The 13,966-nt window shown below is 37.9% G+C and overlaps 1 protein-coding gene across 4 annotated transcripts in view; it reads right to left on the bottom strand.

Moving 5' to 3' along the window:
• The window catches only part of ttc7b (tetratricopeptide repeat domain 7B), a 37,700-nt gene that overhangs the window by 3,903 nt on the left and 19,831 nt on the right, over positions 1-13,966 (bottom strand). The window contains exons 14-20 of one of the 4 annotated variants that reach the window (XM_079631876.1): positions 13,725-13,797; positions 13,218-13,378; positions 11,081-11,197; positions 8,919-9,016; positions 7,877-8,035; positions 5,780-5,839; positions 861-1,001 (exon numbers count right to left, since the gene is read on the bottom strand). In XM_079631876.1, coding sequence (XP_079488002.1) covers positions 861-1,001; positions 5,780-5,839; positions 7,877-8,035; positions 8,919-9,016; positions 11,081-11,197; positions 13,218-13,378; positions 13,725-13,797 — 809 coding nt within the window. The remainder of the gene's footprint in view (positions 1-860; positions 1,002-5,779; positions 5,840-7,876; positions 8,036-8,918; positions 9,017-11,080; positions 11,198-13,217; positions 13,379-13,724; positions 13,798-13,966) is intronic. The other 3 variants (XM_079631877.1, XM_079631878.1, XM_079631879.1) reach the window with 3 other exon arrangements.

Raw genomic sequence — 13,966 nt, 5'->3', positions numbered from 1 at the left:
AATAAAAGCCTAAATTCAATCTGGTAATCATATAAAGCAACCGAGTCTCTCCAGAAAATGTATACTAAAATGCCCGATTCATATGGATTAGTTGTACAATCTTTTTATGAACTTTTTGAAGTGTCAAAGTGGTAGTTGCATAGGCTGTCAATGGAGAGACAGAAAACTCAGATTTCATCAAAAATTCTTCATTTGTGTTTCAAATATGAACAAAAGTCTTAAGGGTTTGGAATGACATTTTGAAATTTTTAATTTCATTTTTGGGTGAACTAAACCTTCAATGAAACAGTTTAGTTTGTTTCACTTCTGTGAACTAACCAAAGCACAGAATATGAAAACTTCTGGAGTCTGCTGTCCACAATAGGCCTAAAAAGATCCAAGGTATGAGCATAAAAAAACCTCCCCCTTTTATTAGTACTTGCGTGACAAGTCGAACCAATGACCTTGGAGTTGCTAGAATCATCTACCATGAAGACGCAGAACTTTCCTAAACTTTATTGCATTTAATTCAGCCAAATTCACAAATATGCACAACTGCTAGTCTATCTGTAAATGCTGATTGTAGACAGAGAGCAAAAGTATCCAGATGGGTAATTCGATCCTGCTGGATGTGGCTTTCCTAATGTATTTGTTTGGACAAAGGCAGCTATTAATAACAACCTGGGTCCGCAAAGCAGTGAGGAATAAGCTTTCTATATTTGAACATGGTGTACTCTTACAGTTTGTTTATAAATGAAGTAGGTATTTTATTGCAAGACTACAGAATTTGCCGTTCATTAAACCTGGACCTCATACAGTGCAAAAACATGATATGGGTGTGGCTTATGTTAACAAGATGCAAATGAGGGCTGTGTTTATACCTGCATGCAGCCAGATCTGGGCAAGAGTCATCCAAGGGTGGAGCGGCCCCTGTTTTGGAGCACTGCTCTGGAGGGAGGAGGCCACCTCAGACAGCGCCTGTTCCACACGTGATGCTGCTATAGAGGTGGCATGGACGGAACCTGCAGTGGAAATACAGACAGTCAGCAAAGACATGTACATTGGAGCTTTTCTACATATATGGCCACTACACACCAGCCTTTAGGGGTCGTGCCTCTCAGAGTGAAAGCATTGACATGAAGGCCAAATAGCAGTTGATCATAACTAAACCCTGTTCTCAGCAGTGTTTTTATTGTTTACTTAACTCGAACTAAAGAACTAAACTTAAAAGTAAAGTTATTAAAAATTGTTAATTGAAACAAATAGTAGATTAAATTCTTTAAAACACTTAAACAAAAATGAAATAATAATACAATTACTACAACTTTAAAATTAAAACTGAAAACACAAAAATTCAAAATATGAATAAACACTATAAGAGTGCAGCAAAACAATAGTAAAATAACACTGGTTCTTATATATGTAACACACAAGAGTTCGGGTTTGAAAATATCTTGATTCCTGATATCTTGATTGATGGGATACATATGAAGAGGATCATCTTTAACAGTGATTTTTCCATTCTAACGTTCATTCTAGAAAAAATATGACAAATGAACACCAGTCATCTGAATGAAGGGCCTTTAGGAAACACAAGGGTAAAGAAACAGCATGACAAAGATTGGGCTCAACTCTCAGGGTTCCTAAAAGGTGGACAAAATTTTTAACAAACACATTTAAGGCCTGTTTACACCAAGAACGATAACTATAAAGATAACTTGGAGTTCTTTTTATTATTAGCGCGCACTGCAGTTCGGTCATCTGCCGCTTTAAATGCTTGTGTTCTTTAAAGCAGGATGGATTCTGATTGGCTGTCAATGTTTTTATCATTCATCAGCTGGAAACAATTGTGAAAGTGATATCGTTCCTCTGTGTGTCGTTATAGTTGTGGTGTGGACAATGCTATTCTTCGAAATTTAGAACAATTTGTAAAACTATATATTTATTGTTATAGTCCTTGGTGTGAACGTGCCTTTATACACGAAACTTAAAACACACAAACAGCATAAGATTATCAATAGTAAACAATAAAGCACATTTGCTGCTACTTTCCACACGTTTTCTAAACCCTGCATGTAAAAGTGCTGGCTGCAAGGCTGCAACGTACAAATTTCAGCAACAGATCAACAGAAATGAGGTTGTTTTCCTTTCTGCTCGGTTTGAATATGAGTGTCTTAAATTAAATGGATAGTTCACCCAAATGGACATTTCGTCATCATTTACAATAATTTTTCATTTGCGAATCTGATCAAATGATTCACTGAAAAGATTAGACTCAAAAGAACAATCCAACTACAAACCAAATATTCATAATTTTCAGTGAATGACAACTCAATTTCTAGGTCTGTTCCTCACATATAGGAATCAGAAAGAATCAGAAGACTTACAGTCCATAAGTCATAAAGACCACTTTAAAAGTATTATTAAAAGTATTAATTTATTTGAAAAAAAAAAAAAAAAAAAAATCTTACTGAACCCAAACTTTTGACCAGTAGTGCAAGTCATTTGGGTTTGTAAATGAACTTTGAGTTCTGGGTGAACTATTCCTTTAACCATTTTATCAATAAATTCCAGATTTGGCCTCAGTTCCTTTTCAATTTGCCTGATTCAGGAGATGAACTGAAGACACTACATCAGTTTTCTGAACTGGGTGAACTGAAATGAAATTGCCCCCTGCAGTTCAGCGATCACAGAGTCCCTATTTGTATGGACGTGCAGTGCCCGGCATCAGTGTGGTCATTAAAGTCTCTGTCGGGGTTCAGAGAAACATATTAAGATCCTCAAGAGTCTCTATGAGTCAGAGGCTGGACTTTATCGACCAGACCAGCAGGACATAAAACACATTCATACTGAAATCGATCCCTGTACATCTCAGTTTTTTATTCAGTTCCTATGTTTAGCTTTTCTATGGCGACAGTGGACAAAGCCATGGATCACTGGACCAAACACTGAGAATCTGACCCCATCTGTACTGAGTTTGAAAGGCTTCCAGGGGATCTCTTCATGAATGTCCAATGCCACAGCCTTAAAAAAACAACTCATCGAGGCCAAAAGAATTAACAAATTTAAACCGTGAAATAGAACATTTAATAAATGAGGACACGATCATTAATGGCTGTCCTAGGTTGTACTAATATACGATCTCTTGTTAAAAGGTAGATAGTTCACCCAAAAATGAAAAATGTCATGTTTCTTACTCTCATGTTGTTCCAAACCTTTGTGACTATTGTTGATTCAAAATGAGAGTAAAATATATTTATAATGTTACGAAAGATTTCTATTTCAAATATATGAATCGTGAAAAAAATGTAACACCGTTTCTGATAACTGTAACTGTTTTCTACATTGATAATAATAGTTTCTTGAGCAGCAAATCAGCATATTAGAATGATTTCTGAAGGATCATGTGAAACTGAAGACTGGAGTAATGATGCTGAAAATTCAGCTTTGCCATCACAGGAAAAAAAAATATAGCCTATATATATTACTTTAGAAAACCGCTAGTTTCTAATTTAACTATTAAAAAGTCATACAGGTTAGAACAACACGAATAAATGATTCTAAATTAATTTCTGTGTGAACTATCCCTTCGAGTCTCTATTTAAATTACTTTAAATGACTATTATGCTTGACTGAAGTAGGGGAAGATATCAGGCTGTTGAGGGGTCCAAGAGCTGCTGTCACTCTGTAGGGCTGAAGTTGATGACTGACAAGTACTTTCTAGATAAACAGTCAACAACTTCACATCTCTTTTAAGCACATGCGTGTGCACACGCAAACGCAAACAGACACCCATGATGCATCAGACCAAGCTGCAGAAAGAGCGTGACCATGGAGCCACATGCTAAGAGTGAGAAAGCATCATCACACGCAATCACACACACATATAAAAAGCAGCTATGTTTTTAAAGAGACAGTACTTTCTTCACCAGAACCTACAGTCAATTACAGCAAGTCTACATTGGTTTGTAATGCAACACCTCTTTAACAACTGTAAACTGCATGTCAGCTTTTTTTGTGTGCAAATGGGCACATTCAAATTCATAATTAAGTTAGAATAATTTAACACTACAAATGTATTTCTGTTAAACACAAGCACCATAATTTCCCATTTAATGGTTTTTCTCTCCATTAAATTCAGCTAAAAAGTTATCTTCTTAATTCAAAATATTTTCAATCAATTTGTCAAGTCCCTAAAAACAATTAATTCCACTTTTGTGAGACAGAATACCTATATCAGATTTTTACAGGCTACGATTCTTTCCGGATTTTGTGTCCAACGCAATTGGCTCTAAATGAGCACCTCTCAGCACTATCATGACACCAGTGCTCCCGTCCTCTTAAACGTTTCATCGCTCTGTTAACAGAGCCAGGAGTTTAGAAACAGCTGCTAAATGTGAGACGCTAAAGGAAATTAGAGCTCGTAATCTACGGTCTAGAGACCAGGGTGTTATTCCATCAGATATCGCACACACACTTTATATCAAATGTCCCTATAATGACAAATAATCTACATTTAAATAATAACCGTTAAAATAATTAGAGGATCAGTAAAAGTCCCTTTAAATGTTGTTGACTTCACTCAGGTTTCGAATAAAATTAAACTGGGATTAAACTGTGGACTATCAAATGGAATTAAAAGGGCTTAAGTGTAAAAAAAATTCAGGCAAGGTCATTCAATGCTCTCCTGAGGCACCAAATCTATTTTGAATAATTTATTAACTTTTAATCTCAGCAGCGTCGCTTCATATTAAAATGAAAGTTTTGTTTCAAAACAAACTAAACTGAAAAACATATAGTGTCAGTGTTGGAAAGCTTGAATAGGGCTGTTGTGATAACAAGAGACAAGCAGTGTGTATATTTACACATACACTAACGTTCAAAAGTTTGGGGTCAGTGTGATTCTTTTATGAAAATAATGCCTTTATTCATCAAGGATGCATTAAGTTGATCAAAAGTTGAAATTAAAGACATTTGTAATATTACAAAAGACTTCAAATAAATGCGGTTCTTTTAAAATTTCTATTCATCAAATAATCCAGGAAAAAAGTATCATGGTTTCTACAAAATACATTTTTAATACATTTTAAAATATATTAAAATAGAAAACAGTTATTTCAAGTTGTAATAATATTTCACAATATTACCATTTTTACAACTTTTTATCAAAAACAATGCAGCCTTGGTGAGCATGATTCTTAAAAAAAAAATATATATATATCCCAAACTTTTGAACAAAAATTTGTTTTAATATCATATGCGGCATTAAAGTGTCATTCATCTCTGTAGCATAAATGATGAACACGTTTCTAAGTAATACTAAGCGCTGTTCATATTACTAACACTAATTCATTATAGTATAGTAATAATAATAATATTACTTGCCATACCATTAATAATAACAACAACTAATAATTATATTAAAAAGTATCATTAAAACTAATCATTTGTACCCATAAGTGTTTGGCTTTAAGCAGCTGTATGTGTTTGAAAGGCCTGGAGGAACACAACTGTCTCTTTAATTATTGAGAACTGAGGCCAAACGAGTGCATTTGTCTCTCTCCAGCACAAAGAGGCCTGGGACACAAAACGCCAGGAGAGGAAACACAATAAGAGGGCAAAACAAAAGGTAAGACGCAACACGCCTATTGAACACATTATGGCGGAGTGTGTTGGAGTCTCGTAACAGACAGGTGGTGAGTGCACTCTGCCAAGGAGGAGAAGGCCAGCGAGGCAAAAAAGCAGGTGTGTGTTGAAAAGTGTGTGTAGAGACAGAGCAGTAACGACAAGAGCTACTTACAAACCCCAATAAAGGAGTCAAAACCATGAAAGAAAGCATCTGGAAGGTTGCCTTGGAAACCAAAAAGAACAACAAAAAGGGGCAATTACTCATAAAAATTAGGAATAAAAACAACAACAACAACAACACAAAGTTTACAGAAACAGAGAGAAATATAATAGAAAAAAAATAAACAGTTTGTCTGACTTTCTATATACCACAAACCAAAGTGTCACGAGTCCTGAGCAGGTAATGGCCCTGAAAACCCTGTATCTGTGCTATTCACACGCTCTGTGAACAGGAACTGGCAGGTGGGTACCACTGTATGTTGGGCTGTACGTGTGTTAATACAATGATTTCGATGCACAAACACGGCGAAAATAGTTGCAACAGATCACATGCACAGCATTACAGAAGATAGAGACCCTGTTTACACCTGGTATTAATATCGGTCCCGGGTGCTCTGATCATATGTGGACAGTGCTGAATTTTGGCTTAAATGGAGTGAAAAACCAAAAGGTTATTCATCCTGCATACTTGAACAAGAGTGAAGGACTGCGACATTTAAACTTTAGGCCTGCTGGTTACCTTTCACTATAAAATAACCAATTTTAGGCAGTTAAGTTCAAATGTCCGAGTACACTGTTTATTTTTCTAACTTAATTGATTTTTCAGGACAAATTATATTTTCAACATCAATTTGCGTGAAAAGTTTTTGAAAAAAATTAATTTCTGTTAACAGTTGATGTCACAAGTTTAATTTTCGACACACTAATGTAAGTGATACACTACTGTTTAAAAGTGTGGGGCTGATAAGATGTCTCTTATGCTCACCAAGGCAACATTTATTGGATCAAAATACAGTAAAAACATAAATATTGTGAATATCAAATAGTCGTTTTCAATTTTATTATATTTTAAAATGTAATTTATTCCTGTGATGGCAAAGCTGAATTTCCAGCATCATTAGTTCAGTCTTCAGTGTCACATCATCCTTCAGAAATCATTCTAATAAGCTGATTCTGTGCTCAATAAATTATATATTTTTATCAATGTTGAACAGTTGTGCTGCTTAAATTTTTTTTTAGGATTCCTTGATGAATAGAAAGGAAAAAAAGGGGAACAACAGCATTTATTTGAAATAGAACTCTTTTGTAACATTATAAATGTCTTTACTGTCACTTTTGATTCAGTTAATGTATCCCAGTTGAATCAAATAATTAATAAATAATAATAATAATAATGATAATAATAAAATGAATGTAAATACCAGATGTAAACAACAATCTGTCTCGCCTGACTGGATTACTCCAAAAAGATGTTTATATAAAATGTAAACAGGGCCAGAGGAGGAAAGCATATTAGATGAAGAAAAAGAAGACAAAACTGCAGTATGAGTGATTTTAAGTAACATAGGAAATCTCCTGTTGAACTCTCTCTCTCTCTTTGATACAAGTGTGGATATGATCCCAGGTCTTAAACAGCTACTGTAGCTGATAGCAAGTGTCACTGCTTCTCTGTCTTTCGTTTCCCCAGGAGCCAGTGGAGATTAAGAGCTTAGTGTCAGTCTCACGGGCCACTGGATCCCCGAACCCACACCATCACATCATTCTGCCAGGGGCATTTAGAGTCTTATAACAGCCCTGTACTCAATTAATGTCCTTTTACAGCTGATACAAGCCATAACTGGAGACACCATAAATAAGGCTGAGTTACATCTAACTCCTCTACACATCTTGAAACAATAGTACAAGTACTTAAACGCTTATTCACATAATAATAACTTGAGCATTTGATTCTTCTACTTGCCATCAGTGCACTGTAAAATTGCTTCTTGGAATGGTTAAAATCACATTAAAAACCCATTAGTTCCCTGATGGTCTTTAGAGACTGAAATCTTCAAAAAGAGGCCTCCAAAAGCCAAACACTGCTTCAATACCAATTCAAACCGCAGCAGCAAACAAGTCACCAAACACACTTAACCAAATCCCAAATGAATTGGGCTGGTGGGTGGGGCTATTCAGGCAGTGCAGTTAGTGGTATGGCGATTTGCTAATGAGAAGAGACTCATGCCAATCTATTGGTCGAAAAACACACACAAGGTGCACAGTGCATTACTGGCGGAGGAGAAGCGTCGACGGGGGGCGTGGTGGTCACAGAAAGCATGGCTGCTGGGCCTCTGAGTGGATTCGGTCTTGGGTGGAGGATAGAAGGATGGAAGAGGAAAGATAGGAGATACAGGTTCTGACCCCGAGAGGGAGGAAGAGGCATGAGAGGCTAGGAATAAAAATAAGAAAATTAAAAGGATGTGATATTAAACAAAAAAATGATAATTAAAAGGAGAACAGAAGGAAAAAGACATTAAATATTTAGGGCTGTCATTGGGAAGCGGTAATTCAGCATGCATCTTAACTACATTAAAGACAATGTTAAAAATAACTCAACATAACTCATGCCCTGTATGTAGATTCTGTAATATGTAAACGAAATGAAATTATTTTAAAATGTTTGATTGACTGACAGCCCTAAAAATAATGGAAAAGGTTCAAATAATAAAAAGGAAATAACCAGAACTAAACACAGCTGGAGCAGTTAGATCAGATTGTAAAGGAAATAGGTAACTGCTGAATCACGGAGACGAGATGACATGTTTACTGTCTGCATACACAGCAGAGAAACCCTCCGCCATCACTGCTGTGCAAACGCAGCAAACAAACACCTGCGCTCATCTCAGCCCTCTTTATCTAATTACTCTACTCACCGCACAAGATACTGGGAATACAATTCAATATGACCCATCAACAAGGATTACAGCTTTAGAAATTCTAAAAGTTAAAATTTACATTACAAAATGTATTAACCCATCATCTTATTAAGCCATTAATTCTCAATCTAAATTGGTGTGTTTGAGAGAGCGAGAGAGAGAGAGAGAGAGAGAGAGAGAGAGAGAGAGAGAGAGAGAGAGAGAGAGAGAGAGAGAGAGAGAGAGAGAGAGAGACATATGCAGGAAATACAGATAAAATGACAGCAAAGCTGATGTCTGTTGTCATGGTTATGCAAACTCACCATAAAAGGTGGGGGGGAAAAATCTGTTACCACAATAATTAGAGTTATAGGGACATTCATTTGTGTGTGTGTGTGTGTGTGTGTGCACGCTCACCTGTCTCTGGATCACTGAAGTCAGGTAGTGACATGGCGTTCAGCTGGCGACGGTCAGCAACAGCTCTGTCTAACAGACTGCTCCCCCTCCCAGAATCACTACACACACACACACAGAAGATAAAAAGAGGCAATTAAGACATTACAATTAGAGACAGAGCTCTAATGCTCAAGCACACAGACAGGCGACGTGATACTTGCACATCAATACACACAGAATGATGAAACCCTCAGAAATTTCACTCAGCATCTCATGGTACAGTGCTATAGCACACACACAACCACAATGCTCATGCAACACTGTTAATCTGAAAAGGAGCATAGAAATAAGAGAGGAAATAAGAAAGAAAATCAGAAGAAAATGCAAGCGTGAGAAGACTTGGCGCCAGGATGGTAGGGTGTTACGGGTAGTTATCAGGACAATGCTAGGTGGTAGCTCGTGTGCTATGAATGGCTGCAAGGGAATTGTGTGCAAAGTGGTTGCTTACTGGCCCAAATCAAAAGTCATGATGATACCAAGATATGAAATCATATGGGAATGCAAGTAGGCTATAATAGAATTTCATCTATTTCATTAACAGAGCAAAAAATTAAATAAAACATTTATATAGATAAAAAAAATGTAAAAAGAAAAAAGACTGAAAGATTCTAAGAAGCTGATGAAGAAAATGATGCAGAATTTTACATATAAACAAAAGAGGTATATTAGGCTGCTGTCACTTTAAGAGTTTAAAGAATGCACTTTAAAAATGCACTGATCTAATATACTGATTAACTTGTGCTTTCTTTCTCAACGATTTACGTTCACTTAAGACATAAACCACTGCGTTTATGAAGATACTCGCAAAAGACGGGCATTTTGCAGTAAGATGTTAGAAAGTAGTCTAGGCGCTAAGAGCAGTGGCTTTATGTGTGAAATGGCAGCAAGCGCTTTACAATCATATCAGGGAATCTCTCCTCAACCACCACCAGTGTACAGCATCCACTTGGATGAAGTGACGGCAGCCACAGAACGACGGCGCCAGTGCGCTCACCACACACCAGCTATAGGTGGAGGGGAGAGAGAGTGATTGAGCCAATTCAGTGGATAGGGATTATTAGGAGGCTATGATTGATAAATGGAGGGAAGTGCCATGGGATTTTTAATGACCACAGAGAGTCAGGACCTCGGTTTAACGTCTCATCCGAAGGATGGATGGGTGTGCATTTCAAAAGTAGTCCTCTTTCACGGCTTTTTGCGCTTGAACGGTTTAAAACCACCTATCTTTAAACCGCAAGGCTTAAAAACGCATTCAAACGATAAGCTTTTGAGACGGCACAGAACGTCACATGAACGTAGCCATGATAGAGACGATAGTCCAAATCGGTTGTTTCTATCGGGTGATAGCTGTCATACTGAGCATTATTGTGTGGTCACATTTACTGCTGTTCTGTAAATTTTCACTTAATCCAGTCGATAGGAATCCACATGATCAGGGATTTCGCAATGAGTTCAAGTTGGTTATGTAAATTCAGTGTTGATAAAAAGAAAACTGTTTGGTTTGAAAGTGACTTCCGTGTGAACTGTGCTTCATACGTCGCTACACTACAGACAATACAGAACGAACCTTTTAGGCTACGAAATTTCACTACACATCTCTTCCTCCTCCTCATCATACAGTCTCTGTAGGGCGCCCAACAACCTCTGGAGTAGCAACTGTTTGGTGTTCGAGAATGACTATGAGCATGTATTAGCGGTGAGGTTAAGGGTGTAAGAGCTCAAGTGGTTCTGAGTGGCGCTACCCAGGGTTTGGAGGGAGGGACTCTGAATATGTGGCAGGGTTTGGTTACTGTGTCCGGACACTAATTGGTCTCCAGTGGATTGTCACCAGGTACGGAGTTCAGGACAGTTTGACAGGAAGAGCTGGAGTGTTCTGACAGCGGGGGGTTGGTATTTCAGCCATTAGAATGAGAGAGCGAGTGAGAGAAAGAAGGACTGAATCGTAGTATGCAGCACTGGTACGAGCTGTGCTTTTATTTATTTTTAATGAAGGAGTGGTTAGCTCCTCACAGTCAGCGAGACATGCTGTGCTGTCTTATGTGTGATGGTGAGTGCAGACACTTGAGCTTCTAGCATTCATGCGTCAACAGCTGGAGAGAGAGAGAAAGAGTATGTGTGTGTACCTGGGGTTGGTGAGGTTGTAACAGGATTTCCAAATCTGCAGCATGCGTTTGCAGGAGAGCAACGCCTCCTCTGGGCCTCTACACAACGTCTCCAACTTCACCTTTGTAAATAAAAGACTACAGAGACACATAAAAAAGTTTATATTCACTCTCCTTCCATCTGAAAGTGTTCAATAAACAGAGAAGAGCTGAGTTTATTGACACAGATAAAGACTAATGAGCGTAAATCTCCTCTGAAAGCCATATTAAATGCAAAACTTTAATCAGGGTCAAAATGATTCTGCACTTTCAGCTGGGATTACTTAAAAAAAACTTCAACGGAGCAGATCAATAGATTTCTCAATGAAAAAAAAAAATCTACACAATAAGGAAAAAAAAATCTAAATAATGAATAGTGTGTATAGTATAGAGAAATCAATTCTGGTTTGTTAGTCCATAAATAGCCGATTTTAAAATTGTACACAATTTTGTCTAAATACATTAAAAATAAAACATTAAAATCAATCATTTTAAATGCTTACATTTAATTTAGGCATCACAAAATTAAAAGTACAGCACACTACTGGTCAAATGTTTGGGGTCAGTAAGATTTTTTTTTTTTAAATAAATACTTTTATTTAGCAAGAATGCATTAAACCGACTGTTTGAAAAAAAACATCTGTTAAAAAAAAAATGCTGTTCTTTTGAAGTTTCTATTTATCACAGAGGGATCATGTGACACTGAAGACTGGAGTAATGACTGCTGAAAATACAGCTGTGCCACCACAGGAATAAATTACATTTTAAAACATGTTCAATTAGAAAAGGGTTGGAAGAATTAGATGACAGCTAGATAATCTAAACATAAAAATAGGAGTAATACACAACTTAATATCCAATATATATCCAATAATCCAAATGATGTATTTGTGTTATATTGAGTGGTGTGATGTATATTGTATATATGTGTATGGGAGTTTGGGGTGTATTGTATCCTGTCTAGAGTTGCATATCTCTGCTGATGAGTACACACAGAATCCCCTGGTAACACCTGTATTTCACACACATTTCTGCTTGCACGGAGTGAACATCCCACCATTGAGAGAGCAGAGGGGCATTTCTATAATCAGATATGGCAGCGTGTGAGGAGATCCAGCTGGTGTGTGTGTGTGTGTGTGTGAGAGAGAGAGAGTGAAGCAGATACCATATATTGAGGTTGATCTTCAACAGTTCGATGTCGTTGGAGCCTGAACCGAGATCAGTTTGAGCTTCATACATGAGCTGCGGTCTCTGAAGGCCATGCTGATATGAGTTCAGCCAATTCAAAGCGCTGAAGGCACATTCTCATCAGCCGCTCTTTCATCTCTGCTGTATTTGCACGCTACACTGCTAGGACGCCCACACAAGCACTGAATTAATCTTGTCGCATGTGTCTGTGTGTGTGGAATAAGGTGGGCTGGATGTTCTGGTGCATTTCCATTCAAGGCAATGAAGCAAAATGCATGGAAACACACACACAAACTGGATAAACACACACACAACACCAAAAACCCTCCAGGGAAAAACAGGTTGAAAAAGAAGGCCATATGATTGGAGGAAAAAGAAAGCTGTTGTATTTTTTTTTCTATTATGTAAGTGGCTGAAGCACACAGCCGGAAGAACGACAACACACACACACAACATAAACTCAGAGATGGAGGGAACTCTGATCAAATCGAATGTGAAGGGAATTTGCGTGGGGACTGCCCAGTGCTCCAAACATCCAGCACACACACGCATGCTTCTAACTCGTCTAATTGAAGATGCCAGCAGCAGATATGTACCCATCTATCCCAGCTGCTACAGCGAACACAAACATTCTCATTAGAGTGGGCATTGTGGCATGCCTCTAAATGTCTAAACACTGCCTGCTGCTGTGTGTTTGTGTGTGTGTGTGTGTGTGTGTGTGTGTGTGTGTGTAAGGCTTTACAAATGCTGTGCAAAAAAGCATGGAATAATCTGATTGGTTCTCTTATCCAAGAATAGGCTTCTGCCCTTTCTCTGATTGGCTGCTGACAACTGTATCAACTCAGTGCAGTCAAAAAACAAGGCTACATCCAACTATAAGTTGGAGAGGTTAGTTAAAGTGTGACAGTGATTGTGAGCGTGTTGGACTCACATGAAGTTCTCAGGGTATTCGCTGAGGGCCATCTCGATGATGTTGAGACCATCGTGGTAGTGTTTCTGAGCTGACAGCAGCAAGGCCAGCAGGTGCAGTGAATGAACATCATCGCCCTGCAGCTGTAACGCCTGGCGAACATAACCGAGAGCTTCTGGAATCTGACATACACACACAAGAGACGCTTTTATTAGATGATTGTTTTAAACAGGGTGAGGTAAAAATGAGAAGGAAAAATAATAGACTGACATTCGAGAGCGACAGACTGTCAGGGAAACAAGGACAACAAATATATAAAATATAAAAAATATTGTAATAATTTTTGGCCATATTGCCTAGCCCTATGTGTGGCTTGAAGCAGTTGAAATTAGCCATATGCAAATGCTTACAGTCACCCAGGTATCAAAAGCAAAATGGAGGAGAAATGTATCATGTACCATCATCTGAATGTTGAGATGTTTTAATTCTCACTACCTGTGTGTAAGAAGCAGATGTTGATTCTCCTACCTGTCGAGATACAGCCAGTTGCAGTGCCAGGTAGAAAACAGCCAGATGATCAGTGGGGGATAGACTCTGTGCTCTGAGAGAGAGAGAAACAGAGTGTTTCATCAGTAAGAGTGAGTGAGAGTGAGAGTGAGAGTGAGAGAGAGTGAGAGTGAGAGTGAGAGTGAGAGAGAGTGAGAGTGAGAGAGAGAGTGAAAGTGAGAGTGAGAGTGAGAGAGAGTGAGAGAGAGAGAGAGAGAGAGAGA

Source organism: Phoxinus phoxinus (genome assembly GCF_949152265.1).
Source record: "Phoxinus phoxinus genome assembly, chromosome: 13".
In the NCBI taxonomy this organism is placed as follows: Eukaryota; Metazoa; Chordata; class Actinopteri; order Cypriniformes; family Leuciscidae; genus Phoxinus; species Phoxinus phoxinus.
Note: the sequence above shows the minus strand (reverse complement) of the source record. Positions and strands in the feature narration are given on the sequence as shown.